This window comes from Aethalodelphis obliquidens, unplaced genomic scaffold, assembly GCF_003676395.1.
Source record: "Aethalodelphis obliquidens isolate GAN/ISIS:26980383/991018 unplaced genomic scaffold, ASM367639v1 scaffold12, whole genome shotgun sequence".
Lineage (NCBI taxonomy): Eukaryota > Metazoa > Chordata > Mammalia > Artiodactyla > Delphinidae > Aethalodelphis > Aethalodelphis obliquidens.
This window is the reverse complement of record NW_020837956.1, coordinates 12,627,722-12,653,430: the sequence shown is the minus strand read 5'-3', so window position 1 is coordinate 12,653,430 and position 25,709 is coordinate 12,627,722. Positions and strand designations below refer to the sequence as shown.

Below are 25,709 nucleotides of genomic sequence, written 5' to 3'. Positions count from 1 at the left end.
GATTTCTAATAATACATGCTTCATAACAAAATCATGATAATAGAATTTTTCTTTAATAAAACATTCTTTTAAAAACTAAAGAAATAATAATAGTATTAATGCATGTCTTATTTTGTATTTATGGGGTTAGTTCATTAAATAGAATATCTTTATTATCTCATTATTTAAAATTTTTGAAAAAAATTTGATTTTTTTTAGGACATATTATCCATAATCCAAAGCAGACATCATTAGATACATAAGATATTTAAATCACCTGGAGCTACACTACTTAATTATAATTTATACAGACTAAGGTTCCCTTTTCCCTAGTTAATTTCAGTGCATAATAGGAAAAGAGGGAAAAAAGCACAACCTTTTCTTTTTGGTGCTTTTTAAATTGAGTATTTTAATCAAATGGGAATTTTTTACTAGGATTACTATAGTTCACTGCTTCTAGAGTAACAGTAAGCAGTTCTACAGACACAGTTGCAAACTTAAGCTATGAAAATTAGGTGATTAATCTTCTCCATTACTTTGGCATTATCCCCACACTGGTTCCTTATCTAAGGAATCTGAATCTGCTGAGGTCCCAAAACGGAGACTTGGATGCATAAATACAAGGTTGTTTCCAAACATTCGACCATGTAAACAAAAAGTAAGGGCACAAGATAAAAGTATCTGATGATTGCTTTAAAATTCCCTATTGAAACTGGAGAAAATATGCCACTCTTCTGTAGATTCATTTACATTTGCTTCTTAACTAGAAAAAGAAAATAGATACAGACATGTTCATGAGCGCTCACATAATGATTCACACACAAATGAACTGGTAAAAAACTGTAACACACTTGAATATTTTATAAGTAGAAGAAAGTTTTCTTACCTTCAGAAGTTCAAAGTAATGTAGACAGTGGTAAACAGGGGCTAGAAGTAGCCTGGGTAAAACATACTGAACAGCTTCCTTGAAACCTTCGCCTATTGACTAGAAAACAAAGTGATTTAATTTTTAAGTTTACTTTTCAGACATCATATATCTTGATCTAAAAACTACTATACCTGCAAATAGAGTGCCGCTCCAGGCTTTGATAACTGACTAAGGAAACGATCATGAAAACCAGGTCGTAAAATATCTCGAGCATATGATTCATATGGATCAAATGCCAGTTCCTTAGAAAATAAAGAAGGCAAAACATAAATAATCTTTCTCCAAGGTAAAGTATAAATGACCTACCACCATAAACACAAAAAGATTAAATTATGGGCACACCTATGCCTGCACAATTATATATTTCTTTTAAAGCCTCTAAACAAAATTACATTGCTATTAATTTTAACAGAATAAACCTAATATTCTCAATTAAGAAAGTAAATCAATTCTTTCTGATGAGTAATGGGATTCTTATATGTTATGACACCTCTCATGAAAGGGTTCTAGTAGAGTATTATCAACAAACATAGTCAAAAGAATGGGGGGATTTTTAGATCTGGAAAACTAAGTGTAGCCTGAATAATAAAGAATATAGATATCCACAACCAGGTAAAGTATAAACATTTAGAATATTGGTGCCAGACATTTATTTTCTCACGGTTATTTCTTGTTCATAGACTTACTTACACATTCTGCAAGCCAGAGGTAATTGTTTATATCATCTAAAATTCATTGGCACATTTTCACAAAACAATTAAATAAAAATTTAATCCAAATTGCCCCAAAATTTTACCATCACCAATGATTAATAAACTAAACAATTCTAAAGGTTAGAATCTACTGGTTTTGCTGATTCCTGAGGAAAAAAAGAGTAGTTATTGTGATTTTATCAGGAGGTAGGATTTCTACTCTCCGCCATCCTGTGCTCTATTCCAGGTAAAAATAAAAAGCCAAAAAGCCCAAACTATTATGAAGATGGTGTTATAGATTCTAGCAAGAGCTCATTTCTATGAAGGGTAATTCTAGAAAGAGGAAGAGGACATCTAGTGGAGGACTGCAGAAGAATGAAGTTAGGAGTGAATGACAGAACAAATGTTTATTTTTAAATTACCCTTTATGTTGTTTCTCAGACTGTTTTCTTTAAGAAAGATTCAATAATAACAACACAAGATCAGAAATCAGAAGACCCCAGTTCTGTTCTCTGTGAAATGCAATATGGGATATAAAGTTCCAAGTCATCCTAAATTCCTTGAGCCATTTCAATTCCTTCAACTGTCTTCTCAACTGAAAATTTCTGTAATAATATAACAATGGAAATTGCAGTCCATTGCAGATCTTACAGGAATGGATAGTAGGTTTTCAACAATAACAGCAGGAGGGAGTCAGGTTATGAATAGACTGGATGGGAGAGAGGAATAAAAATGTGATTGGATGCTTTTATCTTGGGTCTCTTGAATTCATGAACTTATATAGAGCAGATAATGTTTGTCCTCCTCCCCTTTCAATAAACTCTAATTTATTATAGAATTTTTATGACAATTACACATATAAATTAAAGACTATACAGACAGTGTAGTGGCTTAAAAGCATGACTCTAGCATCAGAGAGACTCAGGTTCCACTTCTTATTGTACTACTTACTAGCTGTGTGACCTCTGACAAACTATCAACATTTACTCTCTCTAAGCCAAGCTTCCTCATTGGAAACTGTAGATGATATCTACTTCAAGGAGTTGTTTTAGGAATTAAATGAGATACACACAAAGTGCTTGCAATAGCGTATGCACATATTTAGCGGTGAATAAATGGTATCTAGTATTATCATTCTAAAATAGCTAATTTCAAGAGAGAAAAAAATTGACAACTAACTGGAAATCCAAGCTCTTATCACATAGTTTTATTCTTGAGGATAAATTTATAGAATGGCAAGCACTTCTAAGCATCCTCGTATAAATTAATAGATGATATTATGATCAGTTTACTGGTTAAATGCAATACTTATAAGATTCATTTAAAAATTTAATTATTGATACACACAACTGTGTATTAACAGTTAAAAATATAGACTATTCTAAACATACAGAAAAGTACAGAAAACAGTTTAACAACCATATTCACCATCTAGCTCAAAAAGAGCTCAACATTTTATAACACTTCACCTTTTTTTTTTTTTAAAGAAATAAAACAGTAGAGATGTAATTGATCCTCCTGAGCTCCCTTTCAGAAGGTAATTTCCTCTCCTGCTAATCCCCAGAGGAAATCACTATCCTGAATTTGATTATTTCCAAGTATATTTTTATATCATAATTACATATGTATCAAGAAACAAGGCAATGTTTTCAAATTTTATATAAATATTGTAATGTACATAGTAACAATAAATTCTTCTGCAATTTGGTTTTTATATTCAGTTGTTTTAATGATTTATCCAATATGATTCATATAGTTCCTTACAGTTCATTTATTTCAAACTCTGTATAATATTCCACTGTATAAATATATCTTTTTTTAGGTAAATTTTTTACTCTGAGATAATTTAGATTCACATGTAGTTGTAAGAAATAATACGGAAAGATTCTGTCTGTCTGCACACTACCCAGTTTTCCCCAGTGGTAACCTCTTAGAATAGTACAATATAGTGCAATATCACAACCTGGCCATTGACATTGATGTAGTAAAGTATAAAATATTTCCATCACCACAAGGATGGCTCTTGTTGCCACCCTTTTATAGCCACACCTTCCTCCTTCCCATCATAGCCTCTTTAGCCCCCAGCAACCACTGATCTATTCTGCACCTCAATAGTTTTTTCATTTCAAGAAAGTCATATAAAAGGAATTACACAGTATGCAACCTTTTGGAATTGCTGGATCATACAGTAATTCTTTAATTTTTTGAAGAACTGTTTTCCATAGCAATTGTACCATTTTATTTACATTCCCACCAGCAAAGTTTGAAGGTTCTAATTTCTCCACATCCTCTCCAACACTTGGTATTTTCCTTTCATTTTAAAAATTTAATTCTAGCCGTCTTAGTGAGTGTGAAGTGGTATTTCATAATGGTTTTGATTTGCATTTTACTTATGACTAATGATGCTAAACATCTTTTCATGTGCTTGTTGGCCATTTTTATATATTCTTTGGAGAAATTCCTATTCAAATCCTTTGACCATTTAAAAACTCAGTTGTTTGTCTTTTTTGTAAGAGTTCTTTATATACACTGAATATATCAGATATTATCAGACATATGATTTGCAAATATCTTCTCCCATTCTGTGTGCTGTCCTTTCACTTTTGATGGTACTCTTTGAAGCACGAAAGTTTTACATTTTAAGTCTAAATTATGTATTTTTTTCTTTTCTCACTCATGCTTTTGGTGTAATATTTAAGAATCCTTTGCAAAGTCAAGGTCATGAAGACTTAGCCATGCTTTTCCTAAGAGTTTGATAATTTTAGTTCTTATATTAAGTCTCTGATCCATTTTGAACTTATGTTTATATATGGTGTGAGGTAAGGAGTTCAATTTCATTCTTTTGTGCTTCTCGTAACTTTATGGTTTTTTGTGTGTGAACAAAAGTTTAAAAATTTTAATCTCTTCTTTTATGGTTTGTACTTTCTATGTGTTAAGAAACCCTTCCTACTTCAAAGTGATAAATATGTTCTCCTGTATTTTCTTCTGAACTTCTAAAGTTTTGCTTTTCATTTTTAGATTTTATTTAAACTACTGAGAGTTTTTCCTGTATGATGTGAGCTAAGGAAGGAATATTTTCTTTCCACATGGAAAACCAGTTTTGACCCAGCATCATTTATTAATTAGTTTGTTATTTCTCTACTGATTAAAATGTAATCTCGGTCACATATCGTGTGTATGTGTATTCTTTTTCAGGGTGCTCTATTCTGTTCCACTAATTGTCTATATCTACAACTAATAATGTGGCTTTGTAATAAATTGTATTTACTGTGGCTTTGTAATAAATCTTAAAATCTGATAGGACAAGTCCCCTCAACTTGTTCTTCCTCAAAATTGTTATTTTTGTCCCTTCATTCTTCCACATGAATTTTACGATCAGCTTGCTGATTTATAGATTATTCGGGGACAACTGCATCAATACAATATTGAGTCTTTCCATGAACATGGTATTTCCATTTCTTCAGATTTTCCTTATGAATATCATTATTTTATGATTTTCTTAACAAAAGTCTTGCATATATATGTTTATTGGGTTTATTTCTGAATACCTTATAGTTTTGTTACTATAGAGAATGGAGCCTTTTTCCTTTAATATTATACATTCACTTGGTTGGAACTGAGTATAGTAATGCTAGCAATTTTTATGTTGGTCTTTTATCTAGCAACTATACTGAACTTGCCTAATAGTTACAACACTATATATATTTTCTTGGATTTGCTGTGTAGACAATTATGTTGACTACAAATAGGACAATTTTGTCTTTTCTATTCTTTTTCTGTCTTTTGGCTAGTATCTCTATTAGAGTGCTGAAAAGAAGTAGTGAGTGGCATTCTCCTACAGCTTAGTCATTAAATATATCTTTTATAGGTTTTTGATAGATATCCTTTATTAGATTAAGAAAGGTCCCTTCTATTCTTACTTTGCTCAACATTTTAAAGAAATTCCTGAATGAATGTTTTTCTATGCTTTTTCTTATTTGTTGAGATTTTAATGTTAATGTGAAATATTACATTAACTTTTAAAAAATTTCAAACCACTTAAGAGTAAACTTCCTAAGATATATCATACTGGCCACAGTTTTTATTTAATTATAAACTGATTACTTTTCTTTGCCAGTTGTGTCAGTATGTGAGAGTGGTTCATATTTCTTTCTTGTATTACTCTTATCCAGTTTTGATAATATATGTATTGATATATAATCCTAAAAAATTGAGTTGCCCTTTGTGTCCCTATTTTTTATCTTCCTTATGAATCTATTTTGTGGTTTTCTTAACAAAAATCTTGCATATGTTTATTGGGTTTACTTCTGAATACCTTATGGTACTATTTCTAAACTGAATGGAGCAGTGGACAACTTTCAAAAGAGTAAGGTTAACTGTTTCTTGAAGACTGGTAAAACTCCTAATACTTAGTGTATGCCTCATGTCATTTGTTGACACATAGATTTGATTATTCAATTTTTAATGGTTTTTAAGTTAATTAGGATATCTATTTTTTTTTTAGGATATCTATTTCTTAAGTCAATTTTCCTATTTTATATTTTTTAAAAAGTTAACCACTCCATCCCAGTTCTCAAAAATTTTCAAATGGATCTCAGCATTCCTGAATGATTTTAGAAGTTGCAATCTGTAGTTAGTTATAACTTTTTCTTCTTAATATTTATGCTTTTCCTTTTTTCTCCCTTGATCAACATTATTAGAGGTTTTGTTCTATCTGTTGTGTGCTTTCTAGTTCATTAATTCTGTTCTTCTATTACTTCCTTTATGTTGTTTCTATTATTATCAACTCTCAAATTTACATTATCTTTCCTGTTTCTTGGATTGAAACCTTTACTCATTTATTTTTAGTTATATCTACTTTTTAAAATATATGTCTAAAACTGTAAGTTTTTCTTTATGCATTGCTTTAGTTGCATCTTACAGGGTTTTGTATATAGTACTTTCACTTTTGCTCAATTTCAAGTATTTTGTAATTTTCATTGTCACTGCCTCTTTAATCCATGAGATATTTAGAAATTCATTTTTAAGACTTCCTAGTATTTTAATAACTTTTTATTGTGATTTCTAATTTAATTTCATAGTCAGAAAAGATGGTTTATATGCTATTATGTAATATTTGAGACTTCCTTTTTTATCTAATACTGTAACCACTTTTTGTAAATATAACTGGTATCTTGAAATGAATCTAGAATCATCCATATATACATAATCAAACCTGTTCATTTTCTTATTTTAACTTCTATAGCCTTAATCTTTTTTCTGTTTGTGATAGAGATGTGCTACAATTTCCTATCATGATAGTAAATTTTTTTCCATTTCTCGTAATTGTCAGTTTCTATTTCTTATATTTTGAGGCTTTATAATCAGGTACACATACATTCATGATTGTTGTATCTTCATGACGTTGTCCCTTTTCCTATTTAGGTAGTGTTCCTCTCTAATGTCCTCCCCACCAAGCTTACTTTTCCTAATTATATCAATTGATATTTATATACTAGCTTCCCTTTATTTGTTTTCATATGTTGACTTTTCAATCCCTTTACTTTATTTTATTTTATTTTTTGCAGTATGCGGGCCTCTCACCGTTGTGGCCTCTCCCGTTGCAGAGCACAGGCTCCAGACGCGCAGGCTCAGTGGCCATGGCTCATGGGCATAGCCGCTCCATGGGATGTGGGATCTTCCTGGACCAGGGCACGAACCCGTATCCTCTGCATTGGCAGGCGGACTCTCAACCACTGCGCCACCAGGGAAGCCCAATCCCTTTATTTTAAATATTTCTGTGGTTCTGTTTTGGGTGTGTCTCTACAAGCTGCAAGAAATGGACTTTTAAAAATAAAAAATAAGTACTTTCTTTAAATAGGCGAGTTTCATCAGTTTACATATACTGAGTTACTAACATAGTAGTATAATGTAGTTGGATTTATTTGTATCATATTACAGTCAGCCCTCTGTATCTGTGGGTTCCACATCTGGTGATACAGAAGGCCAACTGTACTATGCCATTTTAAATGAGGTTACTTTACTTTTTCTTTACTTCATTATTCTTTCCTATTACCAGTGGAAAAGATTAAAAAGTGTTCCTACAGTTCTTGTACATTGTAAGATATAGGTAGTATTTCTATTCTTTTGGTGATTTTCCTAAATGTTTTAAAATCAAATAAAGTTTGTTATTATCTATAAATTTTTCTAAATTTTAAAGAGAGTTTACAGTTGTTTAGTTTTTCTTATCTTCTGAATACAAGCCCATTTTATGTGCTGAGAAGTTTAGTTTACCTTCCCTTTTAAATTAAAAAAAAAAACAGTTTGGTTTTTAAAATATTCAGTAGCTTGGGCCTCCCTGGGAGCACAGCAGTTAAGAATCTGCCTGCCAATGCAGGAGACACGGGTTCGAGCCCTGGTCCGGGAATATCCTACATGCCGCAGAACAACTAAGCCTGTGCACCACAACTACTGAGCCTGTGCTCTAGAGCCTGCAAGCCACAACTACTGAGCCCGTGTGCCACAACTACTGAAGCCCACACACCTAGAGCCTGGCTCTGCAACAAGAGAAGCCACCACAATGAGAAGCCTGTGCACCGCAATGAAGAGTAGCTCCCGCTCTCCGCAACTAGAGGAAAGCCTGTGCACAGCAATGAAGACCCGAAGCAGCCAAAAATAAATAAGATAAACAAATTTATAAAAAAAATATTCAGGGCTCCCCTGGTGGCGCAGTGGTTGAGAGTCCGCCTGCCGATGCAGGGTACACGGGTTCATGTCCCGGTCTGGGAAGATCCCACATGCCGCAGAGCGGCTGGGCCCGTGAGCCATGGCCGCTAAGCCTGCGCGTCCGGAGCCTGTGCTCCGCAACGGAAGAGGCCACAACAGTGAGAGGCCCGCGTACCGCAAAAAAAAAAAAAAAGATATAGTTGATTTCGAAATGAGAACAAAGAGCTAGAAATTTCAGAATGACTATCAATGCTAACTTGTAAGGGCTAACTCAGTATTTTAGCACTTGACATATCAAGGAGAAGGTTATCATTTTTCTCCCCCTATGATATCTGAATCATCTAGGTCCTGGACTTGATTTCCCTATTCACTTTATCCCTCCTATTCTAAATAATTATGCACAGTTACCATATATTAAGTAGCTGTATGAAGCTGGTTAGCTAAATATTTCAGGAAAGTTATTTAACTTTCAAAAAATCCTGAGTCCTATTATTATCTTTCTTTTACAAATATAGCTAGAGAAGTTTAGAGATGGGAAGTAAATTGCCCACGGACACATACAACTACTAAGTAGCAGATTTTAGACTGGAACACAAGTAGTTTGACCTCAGGTCCAAGTTCTGTGGCCTCTTCATTGATAAGATAGCCAATTAAGTGTCAGCTGTGGGATCTGTTTTTTATAATGATGAGAAACTACTTTTTCTAAGTTTCGTGAGATAATGGAAACAAATACTGACAATGACCCTTTGAGGAAGAGGCAATATAGTTGAGTAGTCAGCAGTTAATGTATATGTTAGCTGGAAACAAGAATTCAGATTCCAATTTTAATTCAAATGTCGGGCCTTCTAGATGCAGACTTTTTTGGTGTATAATTACTTACCTCTGCTAAGTCTTCAAAGCAACTTCCTACTAATGGATGGGGACTGCCTTCATCTGTCATTTCTACAGTATCTTCTATATGGCCCAGTAACTTTACACTAAGTTCATGTATATCCACTATACGGCTAAATATATTTTCTACATCCTGTTGGGATGAAAAACACATGAATTCAGTTAGGTGGTATAATAAAACAAATTTTGAGCCAGTAAGTCATTTTATAATCATGAAATTTAACATGGCAGATACAGTGAGAAATTTTAACAACTTACAAATATAAGTAAAAGACAAAGAATTCCTTTGGCAATGAAGTACAGTTTGCAAAAAACATTTCTCTAGGTCACTGGTTCTCAAACTTTTGGTTCTCAGGACTCCTTCACACTCTTAAAAATTACTGAAAACTCCAAAGAGCTTTTGCTTACTATATTAGAAATTATTTACTATCAACATTTACTATATTAGAAATTAAAACCAAGAAAATTATAAAACATTTAATTCATTTAAAAATAACAATAAAGAGTTCTTTTGTGAAAAGTAACTATATTTTTCTAGAACAACTAAAAATCTTAGTGAGGAGAATGGCACTGTTTTACATTTTTGCAAATCTCTAACACCTAGTTTAATAGAAGATAGCTGGCTTTTCATGTATATTTCTGCATTCAATCTGTTGTGATATGTTGCTTTGGTTAAAGCATATGAAGAAAATCTAGCTTTACAAAGACATGTAGTTGGAAAATGGAGGAGTCTATTCAAATAACTGTGGATACCCTTTTCTTTTTCTGCATAGTTTCTTCACTGAGATATGTCACGTACCATAAAATCCACCCTTTTAAAGTGTACTTTCACATATTCACAGCCTGTTCAATCGTCACTACCATCAAATTCTAGAACATCTTCATCACCTCAAAAAGAAAGGCTGTGTCCAGTAGTAGCCCTCTCCATTCTTCCCCGACACACCCATCCCCAGTCTCTGGCAACTACTAATCCACTTTCTATCTCTATGGATTTGCCTATTCTGGAAATCTCATATATATGGAGTGAATATCTTTTTATGGTATTATACAAGTCAATAAATGGTAGCTTCTTAAAGGTTAGTTGCAACGTAGAATCTGAAACTATATAAATTTTGCACATTAAAATCCACTGGTCTATTTTGAACTTTGAAGGGATGTTTTACCCAACTGTGATTTTGTAGTGGAATTGCTAGGTTGTATGGCTACCTTATGGTTAATATTATATGAAATTACCAAATTCTTTTCCTAAATATTTATACCAGATTACATTCTCACAAGCAATGTGGGAATTTTACATTCCCAAAAGCAGTTGCTCCACATGCTTTTCAACATTCAGTATTGTCAGTCTTTTTAATTTTAGCTTTTCTAATGAGTGTGTAGTAGTGTCTCATTATGGTCTTAATTTGCATTTTCCTTATGACTATTAATGTTGAGCATCTTTTGATGTGCTTTTTGGTCACTGGCATACCTTCTTTTATAAAGTGTTCAAATTTTTTGCCCACCTAAAATATCAGGCTGTTTTTCTTATTATTGAGAACTGCAAAAGTTCTTTATATATTCTGAATACAAACCCTTTGTTAGATATATGTAATTCAAACAGGTTCCTACAATCTGTGGCTTACATTTTAATTTTTCTGACAATGCTTTTCAAAGAGCAAAAGTTTTTTTCATTTTAATGAAGTCTAATTCATTAATTTTTAATTTTATGGTTCTTGATTTTTGTGTCCTAAGAAATCTTTGCCTATTCTTTACCACTTTGTTTTTAAACAACTTTATTAAAATATAATTTACATACCATGCAATTCATCCTAAAGTGAACAATTCAATGTTTTTTTACTATATTTACAGATTTGTGCGACTCAAAATCCACTCCTTTATTTTTTAACGTCTGCTCATTGCCATAACAGTGAGTGAATACCAGTCTCAGCCTCTGTTGTGAGCACCACTTCTCCATCAGTCACCTGTGACTATGTAGCTACAGTTCTAGAAATTACTAGAATGCAACTCCCTTAGACAATCTCAACTGTTCCCATTTAGCATTTCTCCAGGACCCAATAAGGTTGGTCTAATTACTACTATAAGATCAGCAGTCCCTTCTCTAATTTTCAGTTATTGGCACCTTCCTTTGTGCTCCCCAAAATACTGTTGTCATACTTCTGTTTATGGTAATTACCACATTGTATTGCAACTTAAAGTTTACATTTCTGTCTTGACTGGACTAAACTTGACAGAAGAACGGTTTTTTATTCATCTTTGAATCCCCATTGCCAAGTATGGCATCAAAAATATAGGCAGCCCTGATGAAGTGTTGGTTCAATGATACAAATGAGTCAAATTAAACATAGAAACCTTCCACCTAAACAAGACGTTTTATTCTTTGGAGTACATGGAAGAGTCTGTGAATTCATTTGTACTTACACTATCAGTCTAGTTTAGATTTTGTCTTTTAATTTCTGATGTTTAATTTATCAAAACTGTTGTAGCAACTTTATTTTTGATCACAGTCATGATGAATTAAATCCCACTACTTTTAAAAAGTGGACCAATTAGCAATCATGAACTATACAAATTCAGATTTGAGTGGTCATGTAAAATTAACAACACATGCAATGATATACATTTATTCAATGATACTTACGTTAGCTGAAAACAATTTTGAATTGGAGACAAAGGGCTCTCTAAAAACTTTTATAATTAAATTAAGTTCCCTTATGTATTGTCGAATTTCTGCCATAAATGCTTTTACCAAATCATAATAAGTTTGCTCTCCTGAGGTGGAAGGCTCTTCATCAGTTAAAGATAATATATTTATATCTTCTACATCTTGATGAAACATATCCATCAATACCTACAGTCAGAGATAGAAAAAAGTATAATAAAATATGAATCTGTAGTTCAACTTGAAGTGAAGCACCCTAAGCTATTATTTGAATACAGTTCTTAAATGATAATAAGCAGACACACAATTACCTCTTCTCGGATATAATGTCATTTCCCCCTCCACAGCTTCTCTAAGACAAAAATTCTACATCAGGTATCACAAACTGCCTCTTCCAAGTTCTCTGTCAATACAAGTATCTGTCTGTCTGTCTCTCTTGTTAACCGTGTATTACTTCTAATTTGTTTCCAAATCTTGTCTTGGATTTCTCTCTTAGTTTCCTCTGTTTCATAACCTTGACATCACCACTTCATTCCAGGGCCTCACATAATTCATATTTGAATAATTCCTACGTTTGTTGGTGATTGATCAAAATAAGTCCTGTTTTTTTCCAAGAAGTCTACTATTACTACTCTTGCTAAACCTTATCTTTTCCCTCCTGTGAACTTCAACATCATTATCCAAGAAGTCTACTATTACTACTCTTGCTAAACCTTATCTTTTCCCTCCTGTGAACTTCAACATCATTATCCCTATAACATAATAAAATATTTTATCTTGTATTACTTTCTGCTTGTTTCACAAATGTAAGTACCCTTTCATCAAATTTACAGTCTCGTTCTATATTTCTCTTGCATCTCTTCTCTGTGTGAGCACGTACTACATACTCAGAAATATTTTATCAATTCACTTAAAAGTATCAAATATTTTATATTCATTGAAAAATAACTATTTTAAAATCAAATACTCATTCATTAAAAAATAAAAGCATCTGAAATCCTTCAGATGAGGTGATTTTTACATTCTGAAAGAACAAATATACTAAAATATATTTAAGTGGATTCAGCAATCAGAAAGAATATTCCGAATCAATAATAGTTGGAAAAAAGGGAGTGAAATGCTTCATCAGAAAGTATTTTCTTTTCTGAAAACTCATTTTTATAAAATAAAATTACTGAGACAGTACAGCGCAATGACTTAGACTCAGATCTGGAGTGCACGTCTAGGCTTTGAAACTTCTCAGAAAATTCTAGACCAATTTCTTTATCTCTCTGAACTTCAGTTTCCCTTTTATAAAATGTAGATAAGAGCATCTACCTTAGAGGGATATCATAAGGACCAAATGAGATAAGTCGCATATATGCTTAACTTTCAATAAATGTTTGCTCTTAACATAATCATAGTAAAACCATACAAGTAGTATCTAAAGAAAGCTAGGAAAAAAAAACATAAAGAAAGCTAGGCAAAGAAATTAAACTCTCAAGAATTTAGTATTGGGTTGGCCAAAAAGTTCCTTCGTTTTTAAGTAAAAATAAAAGATACATTTTCACCAAGAAATTTATTGAACAACGTATTCACCCATTTTGTTCCACTACCTTCTGCCATTTTTCAGGCAACTTCATAATTCCACCTTCCCAAAACTTTTTAGCTTTTTGAGCAGAGAACTGTTCCAGGTGTCTTTTACAGTCATCCAGGGAATTGAAATTTTTTCCATTAAGAGAATTTTGTAAAGACTGAAATAAATGGAAATTCGAAGGTGCAATGTCTGGTGAATACGGCGGATGAATCAGAACTTCCCAGCCAAGCTGTAACAGTTTTTGCCTGGTCATCAAAGAAACATGTGGTCTTGCGGTATTCTGATGGAAGATGATGCATTTTCTGTTGACTAATTCTGGATGCTTTATCGTCGAGTGCTGCTTTCAGTTGGTCTAGTTGGGAGCAGTACTTACTGGAATTAATCATTTGGTATTCCAGAAGAGCTCATAATAGAGGACTCCCTTCCAATCCCACCATATACACAACATCACCTTCTTTGGATGAAGACCGGCCTTTGGTGTGGTTGGTGGGATCTTGCCCCACTTGCCCCACGATCTCTTCCGTTCCACACTGTTGTACAATATCCACTTTTCATCGCCCATCACAATTTGTTTAAAAAATGGAATGTTTTAATTATATTTCAGCAGAGAATTGCAGGCGGAAATATGGTCAAGGATTTTTTTCACTTAACTTATGTGGAACCCAAACATCAAAGCGATTAACATAACCAAGCTGGTGCAAATGATTTTCAATGCTTGATTTGGATATTTTGAGTATGTCAGCTATCTCCCACGTGGTATAACGTTGACTGTTCTCATTTAATGTCTCCATATGCTCGCTATCAACTTCAAATGGTCTACCTGACTGTTGAGCATCATCCAGAGAGAAATCTCTAGCTCGAAATATCCCAAACCACTTTTGACACGTTTGATCAGTCACAGCACCTTCTCCATACACTGCACAAATCTTTTTTTGTGTTTCAGTTGCATTTTTACCTTTCTTGATATAATACAGCATAATATGCCGAAAATGTTGTTTTTCTTACATCTTCAATATTAAAATGGCTACACAAAAATTCACCAATTTTGATAAGTCTTTTTTAAATGCATACTGAAATGGCAGCTGTCACAATACAATCTAACAAAACTGTTTCAAATGAAGTTAAAGACAACTAAGCGCTACTAGAGAGCCATCTTACGAATGAAACTTTTGGCCAACCCAGTATTTTTACATTTTTGAATATTCTTTTCAAGTAAATCCATAATCTTCTAAGTCTTCCAATGCAAATAAAAATTTAAGAAATTCGCTAATAAGAGATTATTACTGTTATTAACCCTACATGCAGCAACACATAAAAGAAAAGCTACATGACATACTTAAACACATTTAAATACTATATATATAATACTTTATTTACATAAAGTGATATCTGGAGTTCTTGCCATTAGAGTACTAAAAGTATGTCCTAACAAACAATATACAATTTTATTCAGTCTAAGTAGTATGTTAGCACCCAGTAAGTCATGAATAAAAATTTAAGAACAAAACATATAGATCTGTATCCTACCTTATCAGCACACATTGCCACTTTAATATCTTGTTTTGTAATTTCATAATGCCGTATATTTCGCACATAATTCCCCACCAGCTTTAAAATGTCTGCAGAAATGTATTCTAATACTGCTACTATGTAAACAGAAACCTGGTGGTCAATTTTATAACCTAGGACCTCCTGAAAAATTAAAAGAAAAGCATGTTTAAAATTATTTACTACAAATTTGACACACTGAGTTTTTAAAAAGTGTATACAGTTTAGCTTAACTTTTACTGAGGCGTGTGATTATCAACAGCATTTAATTTTAAGTAGTTCATCTATGAATAATATACATATTGCTATTTGAAAATGTAAACTAAGAAAAGGTAAGGCAAAATTACCTATGATCATGTAAAATACTTAAGAAGTACAGGTAAGTAAATAGATAATCCCTAAACTAGGAATGGAAGCCCAAGTTTGGGGGAGGGGAAAAATGCTCATTGTTACCTAATTCAGAATACCTGGAATTAAGAATGACAAATGAGGGTTTTTTCCTTTATGCAGAACAAGAGTTAATATATTATTGGTATCTGGGAATATCTACCATCCTTATACCTCTATCCTTCTTTCCAAAGGAACCTGGGCTTCCTAAAAACCCTAGTGGTACATTCATTCCTGGTATCTGGGCTGTTTCTATGGAAAAAAATTCATGCTATGTCTTGCTGAACAACAGTGGTTATTAAGGGCACATTAAATAGTCCTATTATTAGACTTCAAAGAGAGTATGGGCTTTTGTGGGGCTGACCAATTCCTATAGGAAAATAAATTCTATTTTGTAAACAATCCAATTAAGAAAAAAACCTTCAAAATAATAAGTTTACTTATATATTTTATAACAACTTTAAATGGAGTATAATCTCTAAAAATATTGAATCACTATGTTGTTCACCTAAAACTAATATAACATTGTAGATCAACTATACTTAAAAAAAAAAGTTTACTTATAAGTTGGGAACAGGTTGCATTTACCTTTAAGAATATGTAAAAACTATTAACTGTTTATAGTGATATGGATATATTAATAAATTGAAATGATACCCACAATTAGACCCTAAAATGCAACATTTAGAATCATTAATACAGCATGCACATACCTCAACTTGTTAATTCTCTTAGAATATAATTCAAAGTATGGCTATAAAAATCATGAAAAGAGAATTATAAAGAAGTGCAATGACTAACAGCTTAGTAATTTTCTATAACTTGAACTTACTTCCTCAGACCAGTTAGTAAGATATAGGTAGATATTTCTATTCAAACAACAAAGGACAAAACGTAACCTTTTGATAGTCTTAATCACCCAAGTGTTCAGTCTTAAATCTTGTACAAGATCAAACTGACGTGGATTTCCTAATGCTATTCACTTAGAGTCCTGTGAACTAAAAGTTGCTTAATCACCTTCTGCCTCAGTTATCTCATCTACAAAGTGGGGATGATAATAATTAACTCTGTTGAATAATAAAACCTACAGATAATGTATGCAAGCATTAGCATTTTACTTGTATTATAGTACACATAAAATTATTGATATCAGAGAAGTATTATTAAGGTTTTAATTATTATCATACCTATATTTTTGATGTGAGAGTTAATCAATAGTTTGTTCATTGTATTAAATAAAAAAGAAATCACATTATTAGAGTTCCCAGCAGTTATTTTTTCTATTAGTTCTGGAGAGATTCAACTGACTGACTAATATAAATGACAAATAGGACTAAATAGTATAGGTGATCTTTATGGAATTTTTGTTCAGAGATTACACATAGCCCTATGGCAGTCTCACAGAGGTCCCTACACGTCTAACTATGTGAAGGATTTATAGGGACACTTAGGTCTAGCCAACAAAAAAAGGAGTTTTACAAGTTCTCTTTGAGGTTCTATTAACATCTGAGATGAACAAAATCCACAATTATAACTTTTCTTAGTGCTTTCAATTTGCTTGATTATTACTGTTGGTATGAAATTACTTTAAGTCATGTTGTTCAACTTATAGTTTCCTATTATATCATCCCTCCCCATGACATAAATTCCTGGAAAATGTAAAACGAGAAAATGTCACTCTTCAGTTGACTCTATTATCCGTAAAACATACTCTTTGTGTTTGAAAATCATGGGTTTTATTTTGCTTTTAAAAGGCAAGAAGGCAGTATTTCAGTTTTACCTTTAACAAAGGATGAATTTTTTCTACTGGGAGAGATAAAGGGTTTCTTCGCTTCCTCTTTTCAATAGCCGACTGGGCATCAGCTATTGCCCACTTATCAATTGGATGAGGGAAACTTTTTTGAACACGTTCCTTGGAAAATAGGAAAATAACAACTAAGCAACAAATATATTAAATAGTGCTCTTCACTTACAATTTACTTTTAAAATCAAAGAATACCAAAAGCAGGCTTTCACATGTAGTATAATTTATACTACAAACATACCTAAGCTAAGAGAAAACCATAACTGCCAATGTACTAGTTTCTTAATTATGCAATTAAGAGACTAAATGTTCCTTCTATTAACTAGGGGAAAAATCACATCCTGAATTTCAACTTCACTGTGGTAAAGCTAATGACAAGAATGAGTAGATGCTATTTAAAACATTACTTATACAAAATTTCAAGGAACAAGACCTAAGCTTAAAAAGAAAATATCTAAATCCAGTTCATTTGTCCTTTATTTCAACACCAATTACAAACTAAAATAGTATTTTCTACTTGAAACTTCTAAGAATTTTTTCCTTTATCTATCATGCAAAGGTACTTGACTTCAAAACTATTTATAAATCATGGAAATCAAGGGTTTACATTAGTAACAGCAACTTTAATACACTGTAGCTTATCATTAGAGTTTGAATCTTCCACAGGTTATTAATTTTTATCAAGATATTTCATTTTAATCCAGCAGTTATCCGGTTAGAATTTCCATTGAAAGTGAAAGAACTCATGTAAAAGCTGAATTTCCCGACTTTAATAAACTAATATAATTCACTTCAAACAAAAGGTACTACTTTCATGCTCTGAAGTTTTTAAAATCCACTTTCAGTATACCATAATTAAAACCAGTAGAGGTCGCTATTACACAATTTTAACATGTATTTTAAATTGCTCCGTATTTAGTTAGTAATATATAAAAACTGTTTAACATCACTCCTGATTGTAAGTGTAAATTAAAAGTTTTGTCAATTGCTACTAAGATGGAAAATGAAAAAGATTGCTATGTGATATTCTGTGGAGGGAAAGGAAACATTGATTCCAGGACATGTTAATAACAAATTTATAAACTGAAAATAGTTTAACCCATTCAAATTTAAGAAATTTTCTCTTCATCTATGTTCAAGGATAAGTCAGCTTCTAAATATAAGAAGTGATCATTTTAGGGCTTCCCTGGTGGCGCAGTGGTTGGGAGTCCATCTGCCGATGCAGGGGACACGGGTTCCTGCCCCGGTCCAGGAGGATCCCACATGCCGCAAAGCGGCTGGGCCCGTGGGCCATGGCTGCTGGGCCTGCGCGTCCGGAGCCTGTGCTCCGCAACGGGAGAGGCCACAGCAGTGACAGGCCCGTGTACCGCAAAAAAAAAAAAAAAAAAAAAAAAAGAAGTGATCATTTTAAATCTAATCACAGAAATTATTGTAGTTAAAAATGGAGTTTACAGACATTTTCAAATGTCTAGTTGAAAAGCTATTTGCTAGGATGCTACACCCTCATATAATAAAGGCAATACAAAGGTCCAAAATACTGGGGGAGTTCGGCAGGTGAAAAAGGACTAACAAAGGAAGAAGGAAAAGGGTGGAAAAGAATGTCCAAAACAAGAATTCTTTTCCTTTTTTCCAAATCAATACTATAGACTTGATAATCCAAAAATGACAAGAGATTTAGGACTAACTTTACCATGATTCCCAATTAAAAATTTCATACTGATGGGTTTAACCCATGGTTAACTGAATAAATGATTACAGACCTTATAATAGTATAGCCCTATGGCTAACATTTTTTTGGTGGGGGGGACCTCAATGCATAGTAAGAAATCTTAATACATTTTACATTACATTCTTGTATATCACATACATAGTACACTGGAACAAAGTTTCATAAAACAAAACCTTCTTTTACTATAGGCAATGTACTGATTTTTCCTATTCATTTATAAAAATGTTAGTTGGGCATAAGGGGTGATGACCTAGAATCTAAAAAGCACTGCTGTGTAGTGGTGATAGAAAGCAGGAGAACAGAACAGAAGGTGAACTCAATCTAATAATTCTAAATACATTTAACATATATCTTTGAAGAAAAATCATCAGTAGAGTTACAAGGCAAACTGTAGGCAGGGGTTGAGGTAGAAGAGAAAGAAAACAGAACAGCAATCCTTGCCCATCTCAATTTTATCAACCTAATTCTGAGTTTATCTATTGTTTTGAGAAAGAAGGGGAAGGAAAGTCAGGAATGCTAAAAGAGAAGGCAAGAAAGGGAAAATAATAATGATGAAGAAAACATTTTAAACTTACTTGTGTATTACTGGACTGTATATTTATGAGGTAATACCAAAGGTCATGGGAAAGATTAATAGGGTCAAAATAGATGCCTTGAATGTGGAAAGGCCAGACTGAAAGAAATACTTTGTATCTTGTAGTGGCAAATTTAATTACAATTTTAGAGCAAAATAAAATTTATTTTTATAATTATCTTATATAATTTAAGGTAAAGAAGCCCAAGGAGAAATGATCAATGAAAGATTCATGAATTAAATAAAGTCTATTACTCTTTCAAGATACTCTTTCAAGATGCCACTTTCAAGATTAATAGTTTTGTTTTAAATTGAGAAATTCCACCTTGATTGATATTTAGTGGCTTTGGGAAAAATAAAAGATAGAGAGCTAGGTTTGCAATTCAGCTCTGTCTCTTATTAGCAGAACCTTGTCTTTTCCTTTACATAATAAAGGTGTCTAAATAGATAATCTTGATGATCAATTCCAATAGAAACATTCTAGGATCTATAAAAATTCCTACACATGCACTTCAGTGTAAATATTCAGACCTGGAGGTACTTTTGAAGTGCTATTAATAGTAATAAAGGCTTAGAATGTGTAGAAGAATTTTTTTTTTTCTGTCTAGAAAGGTAGAAAATACTGTGAAATCACTTGGGAAATCAAAATGTGAATGGCAAACTTATTAGAAATTACAAAGATTCTTCAGGATGTGAAGGAAAAGAAAGTTAAAGAAAAAATGAATGGGAAAGGAAATGCAAACTTTTAAAATTTAAGAATTCAGCTCACGGGGAAAAAAGTCTAAGATAAAAGGAAAGAGAAATAAAAGGGATCCAAATTGGAATAAAAGAACTAAAACTGTCACTGTTTGCAGATGACATCACGCTCTACATAGAAAATCCTAAAGACACTAACAGAAAACAACTAGAGCTCACCAATGAATTCAGGAAAGTTGCAGGATGCAAAATTAATATGCAGAAATCTGTTGCATTTCTATACACCAACAATGAAAGATCAGAAAGAGAAATTAAGGAAACAGTTCCATTTACCATCACATCAAAAAGAGTAAAATACCTAGGAATAAACCTACCTAAGGAGGCAAAAGACCTGTACTTCAAAAATTATAAGACACTGATGAAAGAAATCAAAGAAGACACAAACAGATGGAAAGATATACTGTGTTCTTGGACTGGATGAATCAATATTGTCAAAATGACCATACTACCCAAGGCAATCTACAGCATTCAATGCAATCCCTATCAAATTACCAATGGCATTTTTCAAAGCACTATAACAAGATTTTTTAAAATTTGTATGGAAACACAAAAGACCCTGAATAGCCAAAGCAATCTTAAGAAAAACAAATCTGGAGGAATCAGGCTCCCTGACTTCAGACTATACTACAAAGCTACAGTCATCACAACAGTATGGTACACGCACAAAAACAGAACTATAGATCAATGGAACAAGACAGCCCAGAAATAAACCCACTTACCTATAGTCAATTAATCTATGACAAAGGAGGCAGAAATATACAACGGAGAAATAACAGTCTCTTCAATAAGTGGCGCTGGGAAAACTGGACAGCTACATGTAAAAGAATAAAACTAGAACGTTTTCTAATACCATACACAAAAATAAACTCAAAATGGATTAAAGACCTAAATTTAAGATCGGATACTATAAAACTCCTAGAGGAAAACATAGACAAGACACTCTCTGACATAAATCGCAGCAATATCTCTTTGGATCCCTCTCCTAGAGAAATGGAAATAAAAACAAAAATAAACAAATGGGACCTAATAAAACTTAAAAAGCTTTTGTACAGCAAAGGAAACCATAAACAAAATGAAAAGACAACGTATAGAATGGGAGAGAAAACATTTGCAAATGATGAGACTCACAAGGGATTAATTTACAAAATATACAAACAGCTCATACAGCTCAATATCAAAAAAAACAAACAACCCAATCAAAAAAAGGGCAGAAGACCTAAATAGACATTATTCCAAAGAAGACATACAGATGGGCAAAAGGCACATGAAAAGACGCTCAACATCGCTAATTATTAGAGAAATGCAAATCAAAACTACAATGAGGTACCACCTCACACCGGTTAGAATGGCCATCATCAAAAAGTCTACAAATAATAAATGCTGAAGAAGGTATGGAAAAAAGGAACCTTCCTACACTGTTGGTGGGAATGTAAATTGGTGCAGCCACTATGGAGAACAGTATGGAAGTTCCTCAAAAAACTAAAAATAGAGCTACCATATGATCCTGCAATCTCTCTCCTGGGGATACATCCAGAGAAAACCTTAATTCAAAAAGATACATGCACCCCAATGTTCACTGCAGCACTATTTACAATAGCCAAGACATGGAATCAACCTAATTGTCCATCAACAAATGAATGGATATAGAAGATGTGATATATATATACAATGGAATATTACTCAGCCATAAAAAAGAATGAAATTATTCCATTTGCAGCAATATGGATGGACCCAGAGATTATCCTACTAAGTGAGAAAGACAATTACAATTATATGATATCGCTTATATGTGGGATCTAAAAGAAAGAAAAAAAGACATAAATAAACTTACTTCCAAAACAGAAAGAGACTCACAGACACAGAAAACAAACTTACGGTTACCAAAGGGGAAAGGGGGTGGGAATGGGGATAAATTAATAGGCCGGGATAAACATACAAACTACTGTGTATAAAACAGATAACCAAGATGCAAGAGGGAAGAAATATGGGGATATATGTATACATATAGCTGATTCCCTTTGTTATAAAGCAGAAACTAACACACCACTGTAATGCAATTATACTCTAATAAAGATGTTAAAAAAAATAGATAACCAACCAACAAGGATCTACTGTATAGCACAGGGAACTATACTCAGTATTATGCAATAACCTATAAGGGAAAAGAATCTGAAAGAGAATATATATATACACACACACACACACACATATATATATATATGAAAAAAAAAAAGAGTCCAAGAAAGCCTGAGTTAAATGAGAGGAAAAATCTATCAGTGTCCTAAGAAATTAAAGTTGGTTAAATACAGGACACACAGGCGAGAAAGGGAAACAGGAAAAAAAGATATTACAAATGGAAATCAGTCTAGTCAACCAGAGAGAAATAAAAACAAGTACAATTATGAAAGAACAAGACTTAAGAAATTTAAAAGAATATACTTATGGGGGACTTCCCTGGAGGCACAGTGATTAGGAATCTGCCTGCCAGTGCAGGGGACATGGGTTCGAGCCCTGGACCGGGAAGATCCCACATGACACAGAGCAACTAAGCCCACGCGCCACAACTACTGAGCCCGAGTGCCACAACGGAGCCCGCACACCTAGAGCCCATGCTCTGCAACAAGGGAAGCCACTGCAATGACAAGCCCGCACACCGCAACGAAGAGTAGCCCCCGCTCACCGCAACTAGAGAAAGCCCACCAGCAGCACTGAAGACCCAACGCAGCCAAAAATAAATTAATTAATTAATTTTTTAAAAAAAGAATATACTTATGGATAAACAACAAGGTCCTACTGTATAGCACAGGGAACTATTATATTCAATATACTATAATAAACCATAATGGAAAAGAATATGAAAAACAATATATGTATGATTGAATCACTGCTGTACAGGAGAAATTAAGACAATATTGTAACTCAATTATACTTCAATAAAATAAAAATTTTTAAATAAATAAATATATACTTTATCAGGGATATATCAGAAAAAATACTACTGGTTTTACTTCTACTTTTAAAACGACTAAATATACAAAATGAGGAGAGGGAGAGCAAACCAGATTGGAGGAATTTTTATACACTATCTTTTAAAACATAATTTTAAAAAGACAGGACCAAATAACATATACCCCTTCTCTGCATTCCCAGGGAGTTTATATATACTACCTTATTCATCTGGAACACTGCCTGACAAATAGTGGATACTCAAATATTGGTGCCATGGATTAGTGAACATTAGCTACATCAACAAAACAAAATCCCATTCATTTGAACTACGATAGTTCATAGTCTGTAATAACCTGTAGCACAATTTATCAAAACTTTTAAATTAGCATAAGCAAGATTATAGATACGTATGTAACCCATTAGTTTTCAAGCACTTCTGAAGTATCTATTTTCCTAAAACTATAGGGCAACTAAAAATCACTTTTAGTTTTTCATTGAAACAAATCCCCTAGGGGCCGAATATTAAGCAAGAATTGCCACCCTACTTTGAATTATGCTTATACTTTAAAGTAATCAAAATGTATTCTTCAGAAGTAAAATTCACATATTCCACTAAATCAGACTGCTCTATTTCTTAAAGCACATTTTTTATACGGCCTTCAAATTAATTTTTTTTATGAATTATCCCTTACCTCAAAATTTATTTGAAGGGCTTGCTAAAGTCATGGCCCTTATTATTTTAAAAGAAAGCTCCATAAATGCATTAAAGAAATTAAAGAAAATTATTTCCTGATAAAAGAATCTAAAGACACTATTATATTCATCTAAATATCTCCAATCTCCATATTCTTAAATAAATACCCTTCCAGGAACGGTACACAAAGAAGGGTATTTGACTATTGATTGGAAAAGAACTAGATTTCCATCTTTTTAAAAAAATCCGTTCTACCATTCTGCGGGTTAACTGTCTAATATATAAAACAAGGAGAACAATAACTACTCCACAGGATTGTTGGAAGGGCACAGAAATGTCTATAACAGTACTTTGAAATTACGAAGCCTATTACACAACTGATTGCTAACTCTATTACTGTCATATATTCTCTTTCAAAAAGTCCATTCCCAACCACAACATCAGCTCACTGGAATATCCCATGGCTACATCTATTTTAAATGTCCAAGTTACTTGCTTAAAAATAACACAACAGGGCAGAGGGTAAATATCTTCATTATCTCAGAAGTTTTCTGAGTATTAAAAAGCCATGAAATATCCCTTATTATCTAGAATCGTGAGTACCTACATAATGATTAAATCTGTGCAAGTGGAAGATTGAGAGACTCATTAGTAATTTTTGAGAATTCATGGAGATCTCCTTCAATACTGGAAAATTGTTAGTTTTTATATTAATGAAAAGGAGAAAATTAGATAAACATAGGTACAGCACAACATTATTTGGAAAGAGCTGAATTTGAGTTTGTAGTGTTTTCAAACTAGCAAATACCTGGAATATACCAACATCAGAATGATGATGCGATCTGTAACCCCATTCTAATACACTAGGTATAGGATTGGATGCTACATTTTATGAACACTGTGGGAGAACCTAATCAGGGTCCAAAAGATCAAACGGAGTTGTTAACAAGGAGAGTCAGGCAACCATTTCTATTCAAGATCTACTCTGAAAACCCAATGTTAATAAATGCCTAAAGGAAATTATGAATAAAAGGTATTTTACTTATAATTCAACGGAAAAATGGGATAAAAATATATAAACCTACTTTGAATTACTTTAAAAATCAAAATGAATTACTATTCCATAGTACACAATCTTTTCTACATCCACAACCTCTGTAACTTAGTGTTGCTTAATATTTCTTTGCCTCAGTTGAAATCTGGATCTCCCCTAAAGACATCTAGAGCAGGAAATGCCCTTGTCCCAAAACCCACATGAAGGTGGATTTAGCATCTTTTCCACTCCCCAAGCTGATTCTGGAATATCACTCTTCCACTCTCATGTAAAGTCCTGCCATCATCCTGTGTGACTTTATTGTTTAAATTAAGGACACATAAAATACTCTGACCTCTTAACTCCTTGAACACTTCATTATAGGGACCTTCATGTCTAGTCCAGCTACCACCACATGGCCACATCCTGCTTTTGTAACTATGTTACTTTAGAAATCCTAAATTCTAACAACTCTGTCTCTGATCTCAATCTATTCTTCTATTTCTATCACTCAGGTATTCTAGTGTTATCAGCTCTCTGATCTTATTGGGAAATCCTATACTGTTCCCTCCATGTTTTGCCAATCTACCTTCCCCTCTCCTACCTGGCAGAATAGTTTAGTAGAATTTATGCCCAGAAAGCTTAGGCTTTCTGGGTTAGAGTCTTGGCTTCACTACTTACTAGCTGTAACCATGGGCAACTTATTTAACCTCTCTGTGCTTCAGTTTCCACATTAATTCATTCAACACATACTTTCTGAGTGCCTTCTTAGTGCCAGACAATATTCTAGGTGCTGGGGATTTGG

At 33.0% G+C, this 25,709-nt stretch overlaps 1 protein-coding gene across 3 annotated transcripts in view; it reads right to left on the bottom strand.

Moving 5' to 3' along the window:
• SOS1 (SOS Ras/Rac guanine nucleotide exchange factor 1) overlaps window positions 1-25,709 on the bottom strand; it is a 152,899-nt gene that overhangs the window by 58,405 nt on the left and 68,785 nt on the right. For all 3 annotated transcript variants that reach the window (XM_027113335.1, XM_027113333.1, XM_027113334.1), the window contains exons 3-8: window positions 17,146-17,277; window positions 14,958-15,122; window positions 11,834-12,043; window positions 9,185-9,328; window positions 1,039-1,149; window positions 866-964 (exon numbers count right to left, since the gene is read on the bottom strand). In XM_027113335.1, coding sequence (XP_026969136.1) covers window positions 866-964; window positions 1,039-1,149; window positions 9,185-9,328; window positions 11,834-12,043; window positions 14,958-15,122; window positions 17,146-17,277 — 861 coding nt within the window. The remainder of the gene's footprint in view (window positions 1-865; window positions 965-1,038; window positions 1,150-9,184; window positions 9,329-11,833; window positions 12,044-14,957; window positions 15,123-17,145; window positions 17,278-25,709) is intronic.